Below are 26,138 nucleotides of genomic sequence, written 5' to 3'. Positions count from 1 at the left end.
GAGTATTTTGAATATCATTCTCGTCTCAGCGAGGAATCTTTCTTTGACACTGTGTACGTCATGAAGGAAACACTTGTGTTCAGGGCAAAAGTTGCATGTTTAGAGAATCTTCTTCTTCAGCGTTCCAGAAATTCTGGTGACGTGTGAGCTCGTTTGCCCATTTGGGTTCCCCACACTATACTCTGAGAGCATGGTCAGCTTCACTCCGCTTTCGTTGGGTAGACATGCTGGGTATTTTCGTGTTTCCATAACCCACCGAACTCCAACATGGATTACAGAATCTTTTCAGTGCGCACTTGGTCTTGTGCTTGCGTGTACACACGAAGGGGGTTAAGTCACTGGCAGGTCTGCACATAAGTTGACCTGGGAGATCGGAAAAATCTCCACTCTTAACCCACCAGGCGGCAGTGACCAGGATTCGAACTCACGACCTCCCGATTAGGAGGCCGACGTCTTACCACCATGCCGCTGCGCCCGTCTGTTTAGAGAATCATAAAAGAGGAATACAGCCGAGCATGCACTATATAGCAAATAGCCTTGTAATGTTTTTGTGTTTTTCAAGATGAAATGCAGTCACAATGCGGATGGTGGTGTCTATTCGTGACAGTACTTTCAGGCATAAGTATAACAGCTGTTGAAGGAATCAGTCCCAGCTGAGATCAGTGCATGTTTCAGACTGGCATAATGGCCTAGTAGATAAGATGCCGGCCTCCTAAGTGGAAGGTCATGTGTTCGAATCCCTACCAGGCCTGGTGGGTTAAGGGTGGAGATTTTTTGATCCCTCAGGTTAACTTATGTGCAGTCAAGTGCGCACGGAAAAGATCCTGTAATCCATGTCAAGAGTTCGGTGGGTTATAGAAACATGAAAGTACCTAGCATGCTTCCCCCAAAAGCGACGTATGGCTGCCTAAATGGCCGGGTGAGAACAGTCCTGCACCTATATATGCCATGAGTTTGACCCCATGAACGAAGAAGAATGCATGTTTCTTCAGTCTTGAATATCTTGCTGATTGTACATTACAGCTGAACCCCATCACGTGTAGCTGTATCAGTGACGACAAGCGCTGGCTGGTGACGGGGGAGAAAGGAAGGGATGCCATGGTCAACGTCTGGGACACTTACACTGGGTACAACCTACATCTCTATTTATAATTTCACATGTATCATTGTTTTCTGGACAATCATCTCCAGTACCCTGCTCCCCAAATCCAGCATCCACGGCCTCTTCTTCTGTCAACTGAACCAACCGCACATTGATTAACATGTCTTCAACTCCGCCTTGAACTGGAATGAATCTTGTGCATGATTTTGACAAGGATGAGTGGTTATTTTGACAACAATGAGTGGTTATTTTGACAACGATGAGTGGTTATTTTGACAACAATGAGTGGTTATTTTGACAATGATAAGTGGTTATTTTGACAACGATGAGTAGTTATTTTGACAACGATGAGTGTTTATTTTGAAAACGATGAGTGGTTATTTTGACAACGATGAGTGGTTATTTTGACAATGATGAGTGGTTATTTTGACCGTTATTTTGACAATGATGAGTGGTTATTTTGACAACGATGAGTGGTTATTTTGACCGTTATTTTGACAATGATGAGTGGTTATTTTGACAACGATGAGTGGTTATTTTGACCGTTATTTTGACAATGATGAGTGGTTATTTTGACAATGATGAGTGGTTATTTTGACAATGATGAGTGGTTATTTTGACAATGATGATTGGTTATTTTGACAATGATGATTGGTTATTTTGACAACGATGAGTGGTTATTTTGACAATGATGAGTGGTTATTTTGACAATGATGATTGGTTATTTTGACAATGATAAGTGGTTATTTTGACAATGATGAGTGGTTATTTTGACAACAATGAGTGGTTATTTTGACAACGATGAGTGGTTATTTTGACAATGATGAGTGGTTATTTTGACAACGATGAGTAGTTATTTTGACAATGATGAGTGGTTATTTTGACAATGATGAGTGGTTATTTTGACAATGATAAGTGGTTATTTTGACAACGATAAGTGGTTATTTTGACAATGATGAGTGGTTATTTTGACAATGATAAGTGGTTATTTTGACAATGATAAGTGGTTATTTTGACAATGATGAGTGGTTATTTTGACAATGATGAGTGGTTATTTTGACAACAATGAGTGGTTATTTTGACAATGATGAGTGGTTATTTTGACAATGATGAGTGGTTATTTTGACAATGATGAGTGGTTATTTTGACAATGATGAGTGGTCATTTTGACAATGATGAGTGGTTATTTTGACAATGATGAGTGGTTATTTTGACAACGATGAGTGGTTATTTTGACAATGATGAGTGATTTTATTTGACAATGATGAGTGGTTATTTTGACCGTTATTTTGACAATGATGAGTGGTTATTTTGACAATGATGAGTGGTTATTTTGACAATGATGAGTGGTTATTTTGACAATGATGAGTGGTTATTTTGACAATGATGAGTGGTTATTTTGACAATGATGAGTGGTTATTTTGACAATGATGATTGGTTATTTTGACAACGATGAGTGGTTATTTTGACAATGATGAGTGGTTATTTTGACAATGATGATTGGTTATTTTGACAATGATAAGTGGTTATTTTGACAATGATGATTGGTTATTTTGACAACGATAAGTGGTTATTTTGACAATGATAAGTGGTTATTTTGACAACGATGAGTGGTTATTTTGACAATGATGAGTGGTTATTTTGACAATGATGAGTGGTTATTTTGACAATGATGAGTGGTTATTTTGACAATGATGAGTAGTTATTTTGACAATGATGAGTGGTTATTTTGACAATGATGAGTAGTTATTTTGACAACGATGAGTGGTTATTTTGACAATGATGAGTGGTTATTTTGACAATGATGATTGGTTATTTTGACAACGATGAGTGGTTATTTTGACAATGATGAGTGGTTATTTTGACAATGATAAGTGGTTATTTTGACAATGATAAGTGGTTATTTTGACAATGATGAGTGGTTATTTTGACAATGATAAGTGGTTATTTTGACAATGATAAGTGGTTATTTTGACAATGATGAGTGGTTATTTTGACAACAATGAGTGGTTATTTTGACAACGATGAGTGGTTATTTTGACAATGATGAGTGGTTATTTTGACCGTTATTTTGACAATGATGAGTGGTTATTTTGACAATGATGAGTGGTTATTTTGACAACAATGAGTGGTTATTTTGACAACGATGAGTGGTTATTTTGACAATGATGAGTGGTTATTTTGACAATGATGAGTGGTTATTTTGACAATGATGAGTGGTCATTTTGACAATGATAAGTGGTTATTTTGACAACGATGAGTGGTTATTTTGACAATGATGAGTGGTTATTTTGACAATGATGAGTGGTTATTTTGACAATGATAAGTGGTTATTTTGACAACGATAAGTGGTTATTTTGACAATGATGAGTGGTTATTTTGACAATGATGAGTGGTTATTTTGACAACAATGAGTGGTTATTTTGACAACAATGAGTGGTTATTTTGACAACGATGAGTGGTTATTTTGACAATGATGAGTGGTTATTTTGACAATGATGAGTGGTTATTTTGACAATGATGAGTGGTTATTTTGACAATGATGATTGGTTATTTTGACAACGATGAGTGGTTATTTTGACAATGATGAGTGATTTTATTTGACAATGATGATTGGTTATTTTGACAATGATAAGTGGTTATTTTGACAATGATGATTGGTTATTTTGACAACGATAAGTGGTTATTTTGACAATGATGAGTGGTTATTTTGACAATGATAAGTGGTTATTTTGACAATGATAAGTGGTTATTTTGACAATGATAAGTGGTTATTTTGACAATGATGATTGGTTATTTTGACAACGATAAGTGGTTATTTTGACAATGATGAGTGGTTATTTTGACAATGATGAGTGGTCATTTTGACAATGATAAGTGGTTATTTTGACAATGATGATTGGTTATTTTGACAATGATGAGTGGTTATTTTGACAACAATGAGTGGTTATTTTGACAACGATGAGTGGTTATTTTGACAATGATGAGTGGTTATTTTGACAATGATGATTGGTTATTTTGACAATGATGAGTGGTTATTTTGACAATGGTTATTTTGACAATGATGAGTGGTTATTTTGACAACGATGAGTGGTTATTTTGACAACGATGAGTGGTTATTTTGACAACAATGAGTGGTTATTTTGACAATGATAAGTGGTTATTTTGACAACGATGAGTGGTCATTTTGACAACGATAAGTGGTTATTTTGACAATGATGAGTGGTTATTTTGACAATGATGAGTGGTTATTTTGACAACAATGAGTGGTTATTTTGACAACGATGAGTGGTTATTTTGACAATGATGAGTGGTTATTTTGACAATGATGAGTGGTTATTTTGACAATGATAAGTGGTTATTTTGACAACGATGAGTGGTTATTTTGACAATGATGAGTGGTTATTTTGACAATGATGAGTGGTTATTTTGACAATGATAAGTGGTTATTTTGACAACGATAAGTGGTTATTTTGACAATGATGAGTGGTTATTTTGACAACAATGAGTGGTTATTTTGACAACAATGAGTGGTTATTTTGACAACGATGAGTGGTTATTTTGACAATGATGAGTGGTTATTTTGACAATGATGAGTGGTCATTTTGACAATGATAAGTGGTTATTTTGACAACGATAAGTGGTTATTTTGACAATGATGAGTGGTTATTTTGACAATGTGTTGATCACTGTGTGTGCAGAGTTCCCATCCAGACGCTGTTTGACCCCAACCCTGAGGGCGGAGTAACGGCTGTGGCCTTGACCCCTGATGCTCGTTACCTGGCAACGCTGAGTGCTGGACCTGTGCAGGTAAGATACAGTTGTTGATCTTTGCCCAATGTAGGACCGGTGTTGGATCGATGGTTGATGTCCTCACAGTCAAAAGCTTTTAAAGAACAACGGCAACAAAACATTGAAGAAGACTCCGCCACATATGACAAAGGCAGGTATTTTTCAGAGCTACCTGGACTATTCGTATTACAATGTATTCACCTACAGAACGTCATAACATTCACTTTGACGCACACTGGCAATGAAGGGAAAATTCAGAAATATAATTATTTTTACTGTAATGACCCACAACCAGTTATTTTAGCTTTTTTGTGTGAAATTGATACTTGTTGTTACACAAGTGCAATCCTTTCCCCTTGTTGTGCAGATCATGGCAATCTGGGACTGGACCATCGACGGAGAGATGCCCATCTGCTCGGCAGAGCTGCAGCCATCGTACGGCGTGCAGGATTACATCCAGTTCTACTCAGAGGACATCCATCACGTCCTGACCAACAGCGACACTCAGGTGCTCTTCTTCACCTGGGTCAGTGCTCTTTGTCAGTGTGTGTGTGTGTGTGTGTGTGTGGTCTTCATCAGACTGACTATTAGAGTTTAACGTCCTCTTAGACCAACTGGTCTATATTGGGACAGGTATTGGTAATACGCTGAAGATATGGTGTGATACTTTGATTCGAACAAGCCCTCTGTGGCTGTCTTCTTCGACACTCGCTGTGAACGTGGGATCTTTTTCGTGCGCATGTGTGCACACGGGGGTGTTCGGACACCGAAGAGAGTCTGCACAAAGTTGACTCCGAGAAATAAATCTCTCGCCGAACGTGGGGATCGAACCCACGCTGATAGCGACCAACTGGCTACAAAGCCAGCGCGCTACCAACTGAGCTACGTCCCCGCCCAGTCTTCATCACTGTGTATGTGTGTGTGTGTGTGTGTGTGTGTGAGTGTGTGTGTGTGTGTGTTTGTATGTGTTTGTTTATGTGTGTGCGTGTGTGTGTGTGTGTGTGTGTGTGTGTGTGTGTGAGAGTGAGTGAGTGAGTGAGTCAGCTTTCTCTCCTTGCTTGCTATGTAAAGATGATTAGGGCATGTCTACTGCCTGGGTTGATGAGCTCGGGGAAAGTTGATAAAGGAAAAGGCTGGTAGGCAGTAACCGGTGTGTAATGGTGAGGAATAAAGTTGTAGTCAGTGTAGTGTAGCGCTTTTACATTCACACAGCTGTGACAGGTATCCATTTGTCTGCTGTCCAACTTGAAGCCATGCTCTACTTGTTGAAATTCAATCAAGATGGGTTTAGAATGTAACAGATTTCTGTGATTGGTTAGATTCAGGGTCGTCAATTCTCGATGAACACCGGAAATCTACTCATTGAAAACCTACTTGTAGGAGGTGCATCGATACACATTCAACTAGTCCCTGTTAACCAGGAGGGTCAGTTTTAAGAAGTAGAAAAGAGCGGCCACAAGAAAAACGGAGACGGTAATTGATGTTAGCTTTAAGCCATGACAATGTAACACATCCGTGATGGGCCGCGTGTACAGTCGTTACAGCTGAGCATGACGCAGTGCCGCGTCGCGTACATTGTAGTTTCACACAGATAGTGGTCTAAGGTACAAAACATGTGTTTGCTTTACGCCATGACAATGTAACACTACAGTTGCCATAACAGTTTAATACTACTGTTGCCATGACAATGTAACACTACTGTTGTGCAGGCGGAGCGCAGCATGAAGTTCTACGACCCTCCACTGACGGACGAGGACTTCAACAAGCCGGTGGGGCGGTTCTCCATGTCCATCTACCAGACCAACAGTTCCCGCGCCCTCACCGCCACCTCCATCGGCAACCTGGTCGTCTGGGACAACAACAAGCCGCTCACCAAGGGTGCGTGTTTTTGCTGTGTGGCAGTGGGATAGCAGAGTTTGGTGAAAAGATAAGATTAACAAAGTGTTGTTGGTGTGTGGCAGTGGGATAAGAGATGGGTGAAAAGACAATATTAACAAAGTGTTGTTGCTGTGTGGCAGTGGTATAAGAGATGGGTGAAAAGATAAGATTAACAAAGTGTTGTTGCTGTGTGGCAGTGGTATAAGAGATGGGTGAAAAGATAAGATTAACAAAGTGTTGTTGCTGTGTGGCAGTGGTATAAGAGATGGGTGAAAAGATAATATTAACAAAGTGTTGTTGCTGTGTGGCAGTGGTATAAGAGATGGGTGAAAAGATAATATTAACAAAGTGTTGTTGCTGTGTGGCAGTGGGATAAGAGTTTGGTGAAAAGATAAGATTAACAAAGTGTTGTTGGTGTGTGGCAGTGGGATAAGAGATGGGTGAAAAGACAATATTAACAAAGTGTTGTTGGTGTGTTACAGTGGTGAGCACGGAACAATTTGCCGACAAGAAGGCGCTCAAGATCATCAAGGTTCAGGACAGAGGCATCAGTGTCCTCACCACCACTGACAGGTCAGTCACCCTTCTTGGTTAGACAGACAGACAGACAGACACACAGAGAGACACACAGACACATAGACACACAAACAGACAGACACACACACAGACAGAGACATCAGTGTCCTCACCACCACTGACAGGTCAGTCACCCTTCTTGGTTAGACAGACAGACAGACACACAGAGAGACAGACACACAGAGAGACACACAGACACACACACAGACACACACACAGACACACACACAGACACACACACAGACAGACACAGACAGACACAGACAGAGACATCAGTGTCCTCACCGCAACAGACAGGTCAGTCACCCTTCTTGGTCAGACAGACAGACACACAGACAGACAGACACACACACAGACACACAGGCAGACACACAGACAGACACTCAGAAAGATAGACTGACACACAGACAGACAAACAGAGACATCAGTGTCCTCACCACCACTGACAGGTCAGTCATGCTTCCTTACCTCACTCATGTTGTCCTCTGCAACAACAGCGCAGTTGCACAGCTTGCTTTTCTTTGATTTTGATCTTACTTCTCCTTTTCTCCTTGTTTTAGTAGAGAGAGAGTGAGTGAGTGAGTGAGGGAAAAAAAGAGAAAAAAGAGAGAGAGAGAGAGCAAGAGAATGAACGAACGAACAAACTTTATTACTCAAGGATGGAAATTTTAGGCTCACGCCTAGTCTTATAATCTGTCTCTGCTAAACTAAGACATAAAAATAAAGACAATAAAAGGACAATTGTCAATCGCAATCATACAGTATTACTAATTACAACATTACCTATACAAATACATAATGCACGATATCGATAGAACATTGCAATGTACATGTATGTCAATATAATACAAAAGAAAAGAAAAGTCGACTCGCACACACACGCGCGCCGCATGCCTGCAATCACATTCGCACTTAATACAACACACACACATACACACACACACACACACACACACACACACACACACACACACACACACACACACACACACACACACACACACTCACACACACACACACACACTCACACACTCACACACACACACACACACATACACATATGCACACACACACTCAGACATACGCACGTACACACACACACACACACACACACACACACACACACACACACACACACACACACACAACAACAACAACCTCATCATTATCATCATCATGATCATCGTTGACATCATCATCATCATCAACAAAATATATAGAGGTTAGTGATAGCAATGCATTCTTGCTAGAAACAGCTTTAGAATGTAACTGTTCGTGACATCAGATATTTGCGAAGCTGCAATTTGAAGTGTTTAATTGTGCTTGACCCCTTTATCTCACATGGTAGCGAATTCCAAATTGTTAGCCCGAAAACGATAAACTGAAGAGAGAGAGAGAGAGAGAGAGAGAGAGAGAGAGAGAGAGAGAGAGAGAGAGAGAGAGAGAGAGAGAGAGTATGTGCATGATAAAGATGTCAGCCATGTTAAGAGTTTGAATACATTTCTTTACTGGATCTTTTTCTTTTCTTTAGAAATGTTTATCTAGATATGTGACAGTGTTTATCTAGATATGTGACAGTGTTTATCAGAAATGTCCAATATTTTACCAGCTTTTTAATCTGAAAATATGGCAAAGAATTTATCAAGCGGTCCCAGCTACTAGCTTGTACATTCATTGACAAGTTTTCTCTGTAAACGTAACTGAACCAGTATTTTAATTCAATGTGTTATGTTTTGACTTGCAACCATTAGGGAGTGATCGTTTTTGCTGAAGTTATGAGCTGAGCTTTGGTTATGTTAGACCAGTTTGTAAAATGGCGTGCACAGTCACTGAGATAATCTAATGGATGTTCAACAGGTACACGATCTTATTACATTATCAACACTTATTTGGTGATGCAAGTTTGTCAAAAGAATTAAGCAATTTGTTTTTGATAGAGCGCAGGAATATATTATTTCAACCGGCCGACTTAGGGCAAGACGAATTTGAGTGCAATATCCTCCATTCAATTTGGATGATTTAAAGGCACAGTAAGCCTCCCGTAAACCATCACAGATACGGTCAGGCGTTTACACACAGTACAAACACCCTTTCATTTAAACACTCACCGCTTGAGAACATCCTAGGTGCCCTCCGTAAAGAGCGAACAATTTTCAAAGAATTTATTTTTGCATGGTTTATCTTACCCCTGAGCCATTGTGAACCCATGTGACCCAGTTTCCCTTTTCCACAATGTAGTCGTCAGTTAGTAATTTGAATGCAACTCGATGTGAGCTTATCTGCAATAGCACGTTTGTATGCACAAAACAAACGGCTGTGGTTCACAAGAACTCTAGCGATGGCTTTTGACTGTTGAGAGGAACTGGCGATATGCATAAACTGTCGTCTGCTACGACCCCTGCGTGACCCTGCTTCTGGGCTTTTCTTTTTTTAAACTTTCACAACTTCGAATTGTACTGATCTTGTCTTGATGAAAAAAGAATTCTTTTATGATTAAAGAATGTTTGTGTGACAAGCTGTAAATTTATTATTTAGATTTTAAAAGTTAAATTTATTATTTAGATTTTAAAAGTTAAACGCACCACGGTCCAAAAACATTCTGATAATCATCGGTCCACGGCTATCGCCAGTTTAGAATGAGACCCGAAGGGAAGTAACTCATTTTTGACTTGAGCTTAGGATGGGTCCAAAAAGTGTCCGAGACAATCTGCAAAATTAATTCTTTAAAAATTGCTCGCTCTTTACGTAGGGCACCTAGGATGTTCTCGTTTGCTGAGCGTTCAAATGGAAGGGTGTTTGTACTGTGTATAAAAGCCTGACAGTATCTGTGATGGTTTACGGGAGGCTTACTGTGCCTTTAAGTTTTAAATGTAATTAAGAAGTTATCATGATTGTTAATGGAATATGAAATTGAGTTGTATACTTATGTATTCTCTCCCTCTCTCACTCTCTCTTTTTCTCTTATCTCCTTCATCCATTCTATTGTCTTGTTCTGTCTCCCTTATACCTTTGTCAATTATATATAGTTTATATCTATATATATATACGACTAGTGTCTGTGTGTCTGTGTGTGTGTGTGTGTGTGTATCTGTCTGTGCGCGATGCACGGCCAAAGTTCTCGATGGATCTGCTTCAAATTTGGTGGGCATATTCAAGTAGACCCGGGACACGACACAACCTGGTCGATATTTCAACACGTGCTCTCAGCGCGCAGCGCGGAACCGATTTTGGTTCCACCTCAGCTATTTTGGTTCCACCTCAGCTTACCCGGGCCCCCATACCGACACACCATAGCCGCTACACCACATCACAACGCCAAAGTTCTCGGTGGATCTTTTTCAAATTTGGACACCGTATTCAGCTACACCCCGGACACAATATCATCGATGAGATATTTCAACACGTGCTCTCAGCGCGCAGCGCTGAACTCATTTTCGTTTTTGGGTTCATTTCACCATTATAAGTAACTCTTCCTTATCTTCTCCAGTGTTTGGCGTTTATCTCCCTTCCTTCGTGTGGCTTTCCCGTTCAGTTGTAAGTTACTACACTGCGCTGTCCACTGCGCTGAGCGTCTTCGGATATTCCCGGCGTTCTGTTACTGTTACCTATTTTTAGAAGGTCAACGCAGTGTACAGAACGTAAATTGGACCCGTAAATTATCCTCACTGTAAAAGTGCAAAGGTCGAATCAATTTATAGCCACGCGAAAAATACACTGTCATCTATCTCTCTATAGATACGGCTTCTCTGTGTTTGTGTGTGTGTGTGTGTAAGTGTGTGTGTCTCTATGTAATCAACACCTGTGCATTCTTCAGTTCTGTTTGTGATGTGGTCTGGCGGCTTTTGTGTAATTTTATGTACTGGCCTTCCTTTGAGAAGCCATAACTTGCTCAGTCCTGTTTGAGTGGAGTTCGCCTCCAAAGGTGATTAACACGGTTACATTCGTCGACAAGGATGGGACTCGACATGGTCAGGAATGGCATTATGGCCACTGAATCATTTTCGTGCTGTTCCCATTCCACGAATCTGGGAGGGACCTAAGCTTGGCGGGTCCATAGTTCGGACCCGGCGAAGCCGGCGTACGGCTCTAAGTACTTCTTCCCGGCGAAGCCGGCTACCCGGCGAAGCGGGTATTCATTCTAGTATATATATATATATATTATATATATTTGTTTTTTGAGCTATCTGTCCCGCAGCAAAATATTGTAATCCGTATGTTTGTTTTTCCTGTTAGGGTCACCACCATAAGCTTGAGCTTGTTGTTGATCCTTAACATGTATTATTATGCATTATCCATAAATTGTTGAATAAACACTGTTTAAATCAACAGGTACATTGTGATCGGTGACCAGGCTGGACATGTGAAGTTCTTTGACCAAAGCTTGAAACTCATCTACTGGTCAGTAGCTACTCTGTGCTGTTTTATGTGCACACACATTTGTTTACTGATGCTACTGGGATGTAAATAGGTGGGTGGATGGATAAAGGAATCAATAAATATATACACCCTTCGTACGAGGTGTCTGGGAACACCTGCGCGGAGGGGCTTTGCGTCCAGCGCAGCAAAGAGAAAGAGGAAATTTTTTCTTGGGCTTGCGCGGCAGCAACACTATGTCTCTATACTGTATACAGACAGACAGACAGACAGACAGACAGACAGACAGACAGACAGACAGACAGACAGATATTTAAGGGCAGGCACTGGTGTTAAAAGTGATTTTTTTTGTTTCATAAGTGTTGGGTCAAAAATTGTTGCACAATTAAAGAACTCAGTCCATCTCCTGAGAAAATGAAAAAATTTTTTTTTTTGGATCACCGGTTGCCTTGGTAGCAATCCAAGATGGCCACCAAACTGCCACTTTTTAAAACCCTAAGGCTTTTACAAAACCGAAAGGAATTTTGTTTTGGTGCTTGTTATTTATACATTAGCACAATACCCAACTTTTGTTAGAGGCTTTTTTTGAAATCTACAGTCATTCAAAAGATATCAGTGATAAAAATGAGTGACCTTGAATTTTATGAAAAACCGCCCCCAAAAATGGTATAACTTCTCACGAAAAAAAAAATTCAACAAAACGCTCTAACAAAATCTGCGAAATAATGCACTCGAGATGTATGCAAAGTTTCAACAACGCAAGTTTATCAGAAAAAAAGCCTTAGGCTTTTGAAGTGACAAAAAAGTAGTTTTGAGAAAATACACAAAACGTGAAGAAAATGTATTTTTTTTACACAAACGTTTATGAAACATGTAACAAAACAACACTAACAAAACAACAGGTATTGCTTAGTTCCACAAGAAAAACGGAAACAAAATTCAACAAAATTTAAAAAAAAACCAGCCAGTGTTCTGCAAGCACCAAGGAACCTGTTCCAAGGTCACAATGATCAACTCTTATCCGTTACATGCACGCTGCGTAAAGTATGCCCATCCATAATTCCCAACTTGTTACCAGTGAAGCCTCTTATCTTGGACCTCTTTTGGACTTGCTTTGAATAATCAGGGAGTCATATGGCAGTGTCCTTTACTTTCTATACTACAATATTTGGGTTGACTTCTGTGAATTGCCTTGCAATGCCATGGGTACTTTGGAAGCTCCTCTTCAGCTTCCACCTCTGCATCTGTAGAGACAACATAAATTCAAAATTAATATGTCTATGACAAACTCAAATACTGCTATTCACATTTTCCCAACAATGACCCCCCCACACACACACATTTGAAAAAAGATATTGTAATGTGATACATGTAACACGATATTTGGGCGCATGCACATGTCAGTGCTGATAGTCAAGCAGTGAACAAAAAGATGTTGACAAATCATGTGAATGTTGCGAAGGCAGTGCAGGTTTGGTTTACAGCTATTGCACATACATTGCATGCAGAAACCATATGGTCTGCATGGGAAGTATGACCACAAGCAATGTTCACTCACTGAGCCATGTGAATGCATGTTTGTTTGAGCCACAAGAAAACTGTGATCACAGGAGGAAGCTAGGCCTAGATATATAATATGCTCGAGAAAATAAATGAGGAAAGAACAGATGTTTTGCTCCAACCCTGACAAACCTTGTGACAACCAAGCTTCACAGTAGCAGCACATAACAGACTTTGCATCCTATTCAGTTTCTTTGCATCAGGGTGTTGTTACTTAGATTCTGTTCTTCAGCATATAACAGTCACACACGTACACACACACACACACACAGAGCCAGAGCCGCACACATAATCAAACAAATATATAAACTTCTACATGTTTGTCAAAAGAAGAAAAAATTACCTACCTACTACCATCTTGCTTATCAGCTGCATGGAATCTTCCCTGCTCTGCTTGGGCTAGTATTCAACTGCACCAGATTTCCCAGGAGATGCATGGTGTTGCACCATGGCTGAACAAAGTCATTTTTGTATTGATTGTTCTTTTTCTAAGCAGTTAATTTGCTTTTTCCAGAGAAAAGATATAGGGTCTGCCTTCTCGTCGCCATAAATGGCGAACTCCGTGTTGTCCTTATTGCCGTACGCATTCCGCTCAGCAACTCTAAAATAAGTCGTGGCTCAAAACACTCATGGCAACGTGCTTCAAACGTACACCACCGATGGTGATTTCTTGCTCCGTCCCAGCTGTTGCAAGGGCAGCAGTATAGTTTCCAGCCAATTTTCATTCTGGACGAAGAAGAATCCACAAACTTGATCTTCCGATTCGTTCGTAGCAATAGCAGACGACACTATCGACTCGCACTTTCTTTTTAAACTTCCGTCACGCCAGCCTCTACAACTGATCTGATTTTACTCGATAATCATCTCCTTTGCGTGTCAAGCACTGAAATCGGGGCAAAACGTGTATTTAACTGAAGTTTCCACAAAGATATCCCAGGAAAATCGCAGCTGTAGATATTTCACATCGCCTTTGGCAAGATCTGGCGGAAATGAAGAATATTGCATTCTGGGAAGGCCGAATCGAACCGAACGAGACCGAGCATAAACGAAGTTTAATATCCGCGATTCGATTGGTCAGCAGCGAAAATTGCTCATACGGAATTTCCCGGAATCTTCATCGGTTCTCTTCGGCTCATTGGAATGTCTTCTAGTTGCTGTTACTAACGGCGCGAAATCCGTAAACGGAAATTCCCGTTGTCCGCGGTATGAACTGATCGTAGCAAAGAAAAGACAACTCATTCCAGTCATGCTAACGTGACCACCGTTGACGATGTGTTTGAGTCGCAGTCACCTCTCAAACATACGCATTTTTTTGCTGTTTTGTGTTTGTTCAATACACAATTGCATACACATACATTGTTCATTTAGCCGTTTTGACCGTTTATGATTAATTCTGATCTAAAATCAGTACATCAGAGTAACCAGAAGAGGTTCAAAATCCAGAATCAGAAAGAAAATGGAAATGACCAGGGAACAAAAAAATCACTTTTTTCACTGTGGTGTCTTCCCTTAACAGCGTTGTTTTGACTGTTGATATATTCAAGTATACTGGAATTACACCAGAAAGAAATGTGATTAACATGTAATTTGCATTCAAGAAGAGAGAGGGAAGGTGGTCAACATGCGACATATTTTGAAGGTGTTTTTTGAGGACAGTTTATGATTAAATGAATCTAGTAGGTCTTACAAAGTTGCAACAGAAGGATGTGTGTTGGCATGTGTGTGTACAGAGGAATCCAGCTATAACGAACCCGGGTATAAAGAAATCCCTCTTTTAACAAACTGCCATTGATTTCCCGGCAGACAGCCTTCTATTTCTTACTTGTTACTTTCCAGCTACATCGAACCTTTTGAACTCATTTGCATAACGAACCCCTCTTTTAACAAACACGTTTTCATCGCCCCAGAGCCGTTTTGTCTCTAAAAGTCACAAGGCTACAACGAACTGATGTCAATAATTGTCTCCAAAGACAAAAATACACAAAAATACACAAACACAAGTGCACATCGCGTGATGAGCGAACTCTGAACAAACAGCGGGAATCACTTACCTTGGCGAAGGGTAGCAAACCTTGGCCAATTTACTTTTTTTTCTTTTTGCGACATGATGTTCAAATCCAAATCGAAAGCACTGACTGACTGATAAACTATCGCGAACTGGCGGACACAAACGCTAAGAGTGTGGTTTCCCTTGTCCAGTAGCATCAGTAAACATACTGTGGCATCTATATTTTCGTCAATGGCTTCCGTTCAAAACATTGATGTTTTGTTTTTGGTATTCACGGAGAAAATAAACCTCGGTCAGTTGACTTAGTACATCGGCAGCAGTTTTAGCAATCAAAGCCTGACCAAAACAACTGGACAAACGTTAGCCGATTCAGGCGAATACTCTTCGGACATTTGGCCGATAGGGACATGAAAGTTTCGGCCAAAGTTAAAAAAAATCGGCGAAGGGCCGACCCAAACGACACCCCTGTAAAGTGAACATTTGAACTATGCCTCTCTCTATGGATTATATTATGAAGCTGTTGAAAACATGCAGAGATTGTACTCTCCAAGGAAAGATCGATGGGACGATCATTTGAAGGTGAGTGGGAAAACTTGTCTTAAGGCCATTTAGGGTTGAAAACTCTACAGCGAATTGCTGATATAACAAACTAAAATGTATCTCCCTTGAGATTCGTTGTACCCGGACTCCACTGTGTAGGTGTGTGTGTGTGTGTGTGTGTGTGTGTGTGTGTGTGTGTGTGTGTGTGTGTGTGTGTGTGTGTGTGTGTGTGTGTGTGTGTGTGTAGAGGTATGTATGTGTGTGTAGATTGTGTGTGTGTGTGTGTGTAGATGTGTGTGTGTCTAGGCAAGTGTGTGTGTGTCTAGGCAAGTGTGTGTGTGTGTGTGTGTGTGTGTGTGTGTGTGTGTGTGTATTGTGGCATGCCTTTCCAACAAGCATACAGTGTACATGATGCAGTGTGTTGTGTGTCCAGGTACCAGGACATTCACTTTGGCCCCATCACGTCGGTGTCTTTTGCCACCGACCCAGACTTCCTCACCGTGTGAGTATCTTGTCCCTCATTTTGTGTCTCATTAGTTTTCTTTTTTTTGCTCTTACTGTATGTCTTGTTTTTACATTCAGTCAAGTTTTGACTAAATGTTTTAACGTAGAGGGGGAATCGAGACGAGGGTCATGGTGTATGTGTGTGTGTGTGTGTGTGTGTGTGTGTGTGTGTCTGCGCGTGTGTGTGTGTAGAGCGATTCAGACTAAACTACTGGACCGATCTTTATGAAATTTGACATGAGAGTTCCTGGGAATGATATCCCCGGACATTTTTTTCTTTTTTTCGATAAATGTCTTTGATGACGTCATATCCGGCTTTTTTGTGAAAGTTGAGGCGGCACTGTCACACCCTCATTTTTTAATCAAATTGATTGAAATTTTGGCCAAGCAATCTTCGACGAAGGCCGGACTTCGGTATTGCATTTCAGCTTGGTGGCTTAAAAATTAATTCATGACTTTGGTCATTAAAAATCTGAAAATTGTAAAAACAAAATAAAATTATAAAACGATTCAAATTTACGTTCATCTTATTCTTCATCATTTCCTGATTCCAAACACATATAAATAGGTTATATTTGAATTAAAAACAAGCTCTGAAAATTAAAAATATAAAATTTAATGATCAAAATTAAATTTTCGAAATCAATTTAAAAAACACTTTCATCTTATTCCTTGTCGGTTCCTGATTCCAAAAACATATAGATATGATATGTTTGGATTAAAAACACGCTCAGAAAGTTAAAACGAAGAGAGGTACAGTAAAGCGTGCTATGAAGCACAGCGCAACCGCTACCGCGCCAAACAGGCTCGTCACTTTCACTGCCTTTTGCACAAGCGGCGGACTACGTTCAGTTTCATTCTGTGAGTTCCACAGCTTGACTAAATGTAGTAATTTCGCCTTACGCGACTTGTTTGTTGTTGTCCTCATGTGTCTCAGTTGCGTGAAGTGTAATATTTCCTGACCATGTTCATTTTATGTTCTGGGCTGATTATAAACATTTTGTATGGATGCATAGCGATACTGCGCTTTTCGTGTAAAGCATCTTGCAGATCACCGCAGAACTGTCAAGGTGAGACAAGAACATTCTTCCACTTGGTCACATACAGTGGTACCTGTGATGTGTGGCTCCTCCGATGAGAGGACATCTCACTTAAAAGGACACCTTCTGGCGTCCCTTTGTCTGTTATCTCTACCTTAATATACCTGTCACGACAGGCCACCTGCAATGTAGGGACACTTTCACTGGTCCCAAGGGCGTCCTTTCATCGCAGGTACCGCCGGTCCACTAACAGCCTGGCTACTTTCTGCGCAGAGTGGGAATTAGTTGTTGAATTCATTGTATAAAGTGTTGAGTTCACTACCAGCAAGATGAGAATGTTCTGCGCAGAGTGTGAATTAGTTGTTGAATTCATTGTATAAAGTGTTGAGTTCACTACCAGCAAGATGAGAATGTTCTGCGCAGAGTGTGAATTAGTTGTTGAATTCATTGTATAAAGTGTTGAGTTCACTACCAGCAAGATGAGAATGTTCTGATTGTGGTTTGTTAGGAATTTATGCTTTGTTCTCCAGGCCAAAATGTTTATTTAGCTAGGGCCATGAGACATGGATTGAGTGTTATATTGTCTTCATTGTGTGCGTGCAGAATGCGAGTGAACACAGAGTATCCCCTAGACGCCAGCATTCCCGCCCCCAAGTTCGTCATCAGGGATTTTGTTGTGGGCACCAGTATCGCCATCATCGGTAACGTCACCACTAACGGCTCCAAAGTACAGGTAGGGTTTGTGTGTGTGTTTGTGTGTGTGTGTGTGTGTGTGTGTGTGTGTGTGTGTGTGTGTGTGTGTGTGTGTGTGTGCGTGTCTGTGTGTGTGTGTGTGTGTGTCTGTGGTTGTGTGTGTGTGTGTGGACTATGGTTGTGTGTGTCTGTGTATGTGTCTGTCTGTGTGTGAGTCTGTGGTTGTGTGTATGTTTTGACTGTGGTTTTGTGTCTCCGTAAGTGACCGCTTTGGCCTTCTGTGCAGATGTGCTCTGTGTTGATCTTCCTTTGAGCAGGTGGTGAAAGTTGTTACCCGGTGTGGGATGTTTGTGATGTGTGAAGTGTGTGTACCTACCTGACTTACCTGTGAGGATGTTGTGTTAACAGGTGATTCAGCGAGAGCACGACGCAGCAATCCACGCCCTGGCTTCACACCCACGCCTGTGAGTAGCTCGCAGCCTGTCAGCAAATTGATAAAATAAGATAAAATAAGATTTCTGATAGTCCTGTGAGGTTACCCTCATGGAAATTTGGGTTGCTTCCTCACGGGGGAAAGCGAGCTGCCATACGGTATGGAGCTACACTTCAACTATTTGGCAACCTAGTGTTAGCACTGTGTTTCATGCGGATACCCTGATACTGTTTCACTATGGCAACCTGTTGTTAGCATTGTGTTTCATGCGGATACTGATACTGTTTCACTATGGCAACCTGTTGTTAGCTTTGTGTTTCATGCGGATACTGATACTGTTTCACAATGGCAACCTGTTGTTAGCATTGTGTTTCATGCTGACACTGATACTGTTTCACTATGGCAACCTGTTGTTAGCTTTGTGTTTGATGCGGATACTGATACTGTTTCACTATGGCAACTTGTTGTTAGCTTTGTGTTTGATGCGGATACTGATACTGTTTCACAATGGCAACTTGTTGTTAGCTTTGTGTTTCATGCGGATACTGATACTGTTTCACTATGGCAACCTGTTGTTAGCATTGTGTTTCATGCTGACACTGATACTGTTTCACTATGGCAACCTGTTGTTAGCATTGTGTTTCATGCGGATACTGATACTGTTTCACTATGGCAACCTGTTGTTAGCATTGTGTTTCATGCTGACACTGATACTGTTTCACTATGGCAACCTGTTGTTAGCTTTGTGTTTCATGCTGACACTGATACTGTTTCACTATGGCAACCTGTTGTTAGCTTTGTGTTTCATGCTGACACTGATACTGTTTCACTATGGCAACCTGTTGTTAGCTTTGTGTTTCATGCTGACACTGATACTGGTTTTTTTCAGACCCTTAATAGCCATCGGCAGCTACTCTGGGTTACTCAAGGTCTGGAACTATCAGAAAAAGTAAGTGAAAAGTCTGCACTCGTTTTGTTGTAACGTGGACCATGAAAAGAGAAAAGGCAAGAATATAGGTTACCGGCAACATCAAAGACTGGAAGCAAAAGACCTAGAGAGCTGCAGTCACAGCAGATTTGTGTTCTCAGTATTGCATGTGTTCATGATGATGTGTCCAAGCTGTAAAACTCCTGAAGTCATCTGTTTAAAAGTTCTTCTCTGTAGGCCGTGTTTATTCGTCTTTGTTTGATCCTACTTCTTTAAGAGAAACAGTTGTAGATGAGGCGAACTTACAACGAAATCCTACCAGGTGTGATAGTACTTGCTGGTTGTTGCTGTAGCCAAGGAGTAGCAGTGATGGCGCTAGTATTTTTTCAAACCGGTACGCAAACTTTTATGATGCAAACTATCCAGAAAAAAACCAGTAGGCTGGTCATTGGAACCAGTAAGAGTCCAACTCAGAGTACTGGTTTTATTGTTTTACCCACGAAAAAACCCCAGTAGTTCTAAAAATCAACCGATAGGTCATACCTGCAGCCAATTTTGTTCCAGTATTTTCTCATTTCAACCGGTAAAATACCAGTAATTTCCGGTTAACGCCAATACTGGGAGTAGGCATCACGGTGCACTTGTCAGGATAACGATATTGAGATCAGTGTCAACTTTTACGTGCACATATACTGTCGTCAGATGGCTTGAATAATGTGAATGTTTTATTTTCTGTTCCCCCAACAGAGAGGTGATGGTGTCACGCGTGTTTGACAGAGGCTCCTTCCCACAGACCTGTGTCTACGACCCCAAGGGAGCTTACCTAGGTCTGTACTGTAACACCTGTCACCAATCAGGAGTTATCTGGAATAGTAGCTAAGACTGATAATAGTCAAGAATGAGTCATGACTATTTTAAGGTTTCAGATTATTTGAGATCCCAGCCATTTGATCACATTTTTCAGAGAAAATCAATTTGATGATCATTTGTGTCAAGTCATGCTGACTTGTCAAAATGTATTCTCAGGGGCATTTAGAGACATCTGAGGCAGCATTGGCCTTTCAGGTAAAATCATTTCTCAGAAAGTTTTGATAGAACATGTATATGTGATACTCTGTCTAAATGATTGATGTAAACTGTTCCAGTGGTTGGGTTCACCAATGGCTCAGTGTGTGTGCTGGACTCCATAACACTGCAAGACGAAATAAAAGAGCCGTTCCACTTTGCTCGCGACGCCATCACGCAGATCGTCTTCTCCCATGACTCCAGGTTCTTCGCCACCGCCGTGAGTCGCCATGCTGCTTTGTGGTCTTCTTTATTCCTCCCTTTCTTCTTGCTTTCTTTATTCCTCCCTTTCTTCTTGCTTTCTTTATTCCTCCCTTTCTTCTTGCTTTCTTTATTCCTCCCTTTCTTCTTGCTTTCTTTATTCCTCCCTTTCTTCTTGCTTTCTTTATTCCTCCCTTTCTTCTTGCTTTCTGTATTCCTCCCTTTCTTCTTGCTTTCTGTATTCCTCCCTTTCTTCTTGCTTTCTTTATTCCTCCCTTTCTTCTTGCTTTCTTTATTCCCCCCTTTCTTCTTGCTTTCTTTATTCCTCCCTTTCTTCTTGCTTTCTTTATTCCTCCCTTTCTTCTTGCTTTCTTTATTCCTCCCTTTCTTCTTGCTTTCTGTATTCCTCCCTTTCTTCTTGCTTTCTGTATTCCTCCCTTTCTTCTTGCTTTCTTTATTCCTCCCTTTCTTCTTGCTTTCTTTATTCCTCCCTTTCTTCTTGCTTTCTTTATTCCCCCCTTTCTTCTTGCTTTCTGTATTCCTCCCTTTCTTCTTGCTTTCTGTATTCCTCCCTTTCTTCTTGCTTTCTTTATTCCCCCCTTTCTTCTTGCTTTCTGTATTCCTCCCTTCTTGCTTTCTTTATTCCCCCCTTTCTTCTTGCTTTCTTTATTCCTCCCTTTCTTCTTGCTTTCTGTATTCCTCCCTTCTTGCTTTCTTTATTCCCCCCTTTCTTCTTGCTTTCTTTATTCCTCCCTTTCTTCTTGCTTTCTTTATTCCTCCCTTTCTTCTTGCTTTCTTTATTCCCCCCTTTCTTCTTGCTTTCTGTATTCCTCCCTTTCTTCTTGCTTTCTTTATTCCTCCCTTTCTTCTTGCTTTCTGTATTCCTCCCTTTCTTCTTGCTTTCTTTATTCCTCCCTTTCTTCTTGCTTTCTTTATTCCTCCCTTTCTTCTTGCTTTCTTTATTCCTCCCTTTCTTCTTGCTTTCTGTATTCCTCCCTTTCTTCTTGCTTTCTTTATTCCCCCCTTTCTTCTTGCTTTCTGTATTCCCCCCTTTCTTCTTGCTTTCTTTATTCCTCCCTTTCTTCTTGCTTTCTTTATTCCCCCCTTTCTTCTTGCTTTCTTTATTCCTCCCTTTCTTCTTGCTTTCTTTATTCCTCCCTTTCTTCTTGCTTTCTTTATTCCCCCCTTTCTTCTTGCTTTCTTTATTCCCCCCTTTCTTCTTGCTTTCTTTATTCCTCCCTTTCTTCTTGCTTTCTGTATTCCGGCCCCCCTTTCTTCTTGCTTTCTGTATTCCTCCCTTTCTTCTTGCTTTCTGTATTCCTCCCTTTCTTCTTGCTTTCTTTATTCCTCCCTTCTTGCTTTCTGTATTCCTCCCTTTCTCCTTGCTTTCTGTATTCCTCCCTTTCTCCTTGCTTTCTGTATTCCCCCCTTTCTTCTTGCTTTCTGTATTCCTCCCTTTCTTCTTGCTTTCTGTATTCCTCCCTTTCTTCTTGCTTTCTGTATTCCTCCCTTTCTTCTTGCTTTCTGTATTCCTCCCTTCTTGCTTTCTGTATTCCTCCCTTTCTTCTTGCTTTCTGTATTCCTCCCTTTCTTCTTGCTTTCTTTATTCCTCCCTTTCTTCTTGCTTTCTTTATTCCTCCCTTTCTTCTTGCTTTCTTTATTCCTCCCTTTCTTCTTGCTTTCTTTATTCCTCCCTTTCTTCTTGCTTTCTTTATTACCCCCTTTCTTCTTGCTTTCTTTATTACCCCCTTTCTTCTTGCTTTCTTTATTCCTCCCTTTCTTCTTGCTTTCTTTCTTCCTCCCTTTCTTCTTGCTTTCTTTATTCCCCCCTTTCTTCTTGCTTTCTTTATTCCTCCCTTTCTTCTTGCTTTCTTTATTCCCCCCTTTCTTCTTGTTTTCTTTATTCCCCCCTTTCTTCTTGCTTTCTTTATTCCCCCCTTTCTTCTTGCTTTCTGTATTCCTCCCTTTCTTCTTGCTTTCTTTATTCCTCCCTTTCTTCTTGCTTTCTTTATTCCTCCCTTTCTTCTTGCTTTCTGTATTCCTCCCTTTCTTCTTGCTTTCTTTATTCCTCCCTTTCTTCTTGCTTTCTGTATTCCTCCCTTTCTTCTTGCTTTCTTTATTCCTCCCTTTCTTCTTGCTTTCTGTATTCCTCCCTTTCTTCTTGCTTTCTTTATTCCTCCCTTTCTTCTTGCTTTCTTTATTCCCCCCTTTCTTCTTGCTTTCTTTATTCCTCCCTTTCTTCTTGCTTTCTGTATTCCTCCCTTTCTTCTTGCTTTCTTTATTCCTCCCTTTCTTCTTGCTTTCTTTATTCCTCCCTTTCTTCTTGCTTTCTTTATTCCCCCCTTTCTTCTTGCTTTCTGTATTCCCCCCTTTCTTCTTGCTCTCTGTATTCCTCCCTTTCTTCTTGCTTTCTGTATTCCTCCCTTTCTTCTTGCTTTCTTTATTCCCCCCTTTCTTCTTGCTTTCTTTATTCCTCCCTTTCTTCTTGCTTTCTTTATTCCTCCCTTTCTTCTTGCTTTCTTTATTCCTCCCTTTCTTCTTGCTTTCTGTATTCCTCCCTTTCTTCTTGCTTTCTTTATTCCTCCCTTTCTTCTTGCTTTCTTTATTCCCCCCTTTCTTCTTGCTTTCTGTATTCCCCCCTTTCTTCTTGCTTTCTGTATTCCCCCCTTTCTTCTTGCTTTCTTTATTCCTCCCTTTCTTCTTGCTTTCTTTATTCCTCCCTTTCTTCTTGCTTTCTTTATTCCTCCCTTTCTTCTTGCTTTCTGTATTCCTCCCTTTCTTCTTGCTTTCTGTATTCCTCCCTTTCTTCTTGCTTTCTGTATTCCTCCCTTTCTTCTTGCTTTCTGTATTCCCCCCTTTCTTCTTGCTTTCTTTATTCCTCCCTTTCTTCTTGCTTTCTTTATTCCTCCCTTTCTTCTTGCTTTCTGTATTCCTCCCTTTCTTCTTGCTTTCTGTATTCCTCCCTTTCTTCTTGCTTTCTGTATTCCTCCCTTTCTTCTTGCTTTCTTTATTCCTCCCTTTCTTCTTGCTTTCTTTCTTCCTCCCTTTCTTCTTGCTTTCTTTATTCCCCCCTTTCTTCTTGCTTTCTTTATTCCCCCCTTTCTTCTTGCTTTCTTTATTCCCCCCTTTCTTCTTGCTTTCTTTCTTCCTCCCTTTCTTCTTGCTTTCTGTATTCCTCCCTTTCTTCTTGCTTTCTTTATTCCTTCCTTTCTTCTTGCTTTCTTTATTCCTCCCTTTCTTCTTGCTTTCTTTCTTCCTCCCTTTCTTCTTGCTTTCTGTATTCCTCCCTTTCTTCTTGCTTTCTGTATTCCTCCCTTTCTTCTTGCTTTCTTTATTCCCCCCTTTCTTCTTGCTTTCTTTATTCCCCCCTTTCTTCTTGCTTTCTGTATTCCCCCCTTTCTTCTAGCTTTCTTTATTCCCCCCTTTCTTCTTGCTTTCTGTATTCCCCCCTTTCTTCTAGCTTTCTTTATTCCTCCCTTTCTTCTTGCTTTCTGTATTCCCCCCTTTCTTCTTGCTTTCTTTATTCCCCCCTTTCTTCTTGCTTTCTGTATTCCTCCCTTTCTTCTTGCTTTCTGTATTCCTCCCTTTCTTCTTGCTTTCTTTATTCCTCCCTTTCTTCTTGCTTTCTTTATTCCTCCCTTTCTTCTTGCTTTCTTTCTTCCCCCCTTTCTTCTTGCTTTCTTTATTCCTCCCTTTCTTCTTGCTTTCTGTATTCCTCCCTTTCTTCTTGCTTTCTGTATTCCTCCCTTTCTTCTTGCTTTCTTTATTCCTCCCTTTCTTCTTGCTTTCTGTATTCCTCCCTTTCTTCTTGCTTTCTGTATTCCTCCCTTTCTTCTTGCTTTCTTTATTCCTCCCTTCTTGCTTTCTGTATTCCCCCCTTTCTTCTTGCTTTCTTTATTCCTCCCTTTCTTCTTGCTTTCTGTATTCCCCCCCTTTCTTCTTGCTTTCTTTATTCCTCCCTTTCTTCTTGCTTTCTTTCTTCCCCCCTTTCTTCTTGCTTTCTTTATTCCTCCCTTTCTTCTTGCTTTCTTTATTCCTCCCTTTCTTCTTGCTTTCTTTATTCCTCCCTTTCTTCTTGCTTTCTTTATTCCTCCCTTCTTGCTTTCTGTATTCCTCCCTTTCTTCTTGCTTTCTTTATTCCTCCCTTTCTTCTTGCTTTCTTTATTCCTCCCTTTCTTCTTGCTTTCTGTATTCCCCCCTTTCTTCTTGCTTTCTGTATTCCCCCCCTTTCTTCTGGCTTTCTTTATTCCCCCCTTTCTTCTTGCTTTCTTTATTCCCCCCTTTCTTCTTGCTTTCTTTATTCCTCCCTTTCTTCTTGCTTTCTTTCTTTCGCTTTTTGTTGTTCTGTCCTTGTACAGGTCAGAATTTTCCTCTTGCAGTGAACTTGCAAACCGTCTGACCAATGTGAAGGTTTAGACCAGTTAGAAGCTGAAGAAGAGAAGAAGATTAAATCAATCTGGAAAGAGACATCAACAACAGGCATGGAGGTTTAAATGTGCAGGCCTGCACTCATTCTTAAAGGCATGCGTGATGGTACATTGGCCAGCGAAATCATGCTTGTTTAAATATTTATGTTTTGCTTTTACGAGGCTTGAACATGATGAAGATTCATTTGCTGTAGGAGAAGAGAACATGATTATATTAACCTGTCTACACTGACTGCAATTGATGTAGCAATGCTCTCTCTTTCTTTCTCTCTCTCTCTCTCTCTCTCTCTCTCTCTCTCTCTCTCTCTCTCTCTCTCTCTCTCTCTCTCTCTCTCTCTCTCTCTCTCTCTCTCTTTCTCTTTTCATTTTTATTTATAAAAAACTTAAACAATAATGAAATATTACGAAAGATAAGTGTTGAAGTTATCACTTGTTCACCATGTTTTGTAATCAGAATGTGTATTGCTTATCATTTTTAGAACGTGTCCATACGCAGTCTGTCTGTTATCGTTATTTATGTTGTTACTGATGTGTACAAAGAGAAATGAATAAAACATGCCAAGAGAACGTGATCCTACCTCCAAATGACGTGATGATGTTGGTGTGTGTGTGTGCAGGACGCAGAGTACACAACGTCTCTGTTCAAGGCACAGAGCTTGAAGGAGGGCGCCCCTTTCTTTTACATGGGGCGTTACCGTGCCCACTACAAGCCAATCAGAGACCTGCTGTTCGGCGTCCAGCTGGATTCCAACAGACCGAGACTTCTGTCACTTGGAGCTGACCGTGTCATGGTGCGTGTGTGTGTGTGTGTGTGGTTGTCTGTCTGTCTGTCTGTCTGAGGGAATGTTTTAGGGTGTTAATTAAGGAGGTAGTATCTCTCTCCTTTTTTCGTTGTATGCTTATAATCACTGTTTTTCTCGTCTCCTTCAAACAGTACTCAGGAAGATAAAGGTTACTTTATGAAATGTTTTGTCATTTAAGTTTATCTCACACTGACAGTGAAGCCTTCCTTTAAGA

General features: G+C 40.6%; 1 protein-coding gene across 5 annotated transcripts in view; it reads left to right on the top strand.

Moving 5' to 3' along the window:
- LOC138976749 (cilia- and flagella-associated protein 251-like) overlaps positions 1-26,138 on the top strand; it is a 41,903-nt gene that overhangs the window by 4,870 nt on the left and 10,895 nt on the right. For all 5 annotated transcript variants that reach the window (XM_070349635.1, XM_070349636.1, XM_070349637.1 and 2 more), the window contains exons 6-18: positions 1,024-1,127; positions 4,804-4,912; positions 5,262-5,420; positions 6,604-6,772; positions 7,255-7,345; positions 11,678-11,746; positions 16,264-16,332; positions 17,978-18,107; positions 18,476-18,531; positions 19,390-19,449; positions 20,176-20,255; positions 20,574-20,713; positions 25,739-25,912. In XM_070349635.1, coding sequence (XP_070205736.1) covers positions 1,024-1,127; positions 4,804-4,912; positions 5,262-5,420; positions 6,604-6,772; positions 7,255-7,345; positions 11,678-11,746; positions 16,264-16,332; positions 17,978-18,107; positions 18,476-18,531; positions 19,390-19,449; positions 20,176-20,255; positions 20,574-20,713; positions 25,739-25,912 — 1,410 coding nt within the window. The remainder of the gene's footprint in view (positions 1-1,023; positions 1,128-4,803; positions 4,913-5,261; positions 5,421-6,603; positions 6,773-7,254; positions 7,346-11,677; positions 11,747-16,263; positions 16,333-17,977; positions 18,108-18,475; positions 18,532-19,389; positions 19,450-20,175; positions 20,256-20,573; positions 20,714-25,738; positions 25,913-26,138) is intronic.

The sequence above is a fragment of the Littorina saxatilis genome, linkage group LG9 (assembly GCF_037325665.1).
Source record: "Littorina saxatilis isolate snail1 linkage group LG9, US_GU_Lsax_2.0, whole genome shotgun sequence".
NCBI lineage: Eukaryota > Metazoa > Mollusca > Gastropoda > Littorinimorpha > Littorinidae > Littorina > Littorina saxatilis.
The sequence above is the reverse complement of the archived record's forward strand: the minus strand, read 5'-3'. Positions and strand labels throughout refer to the sequence as shown.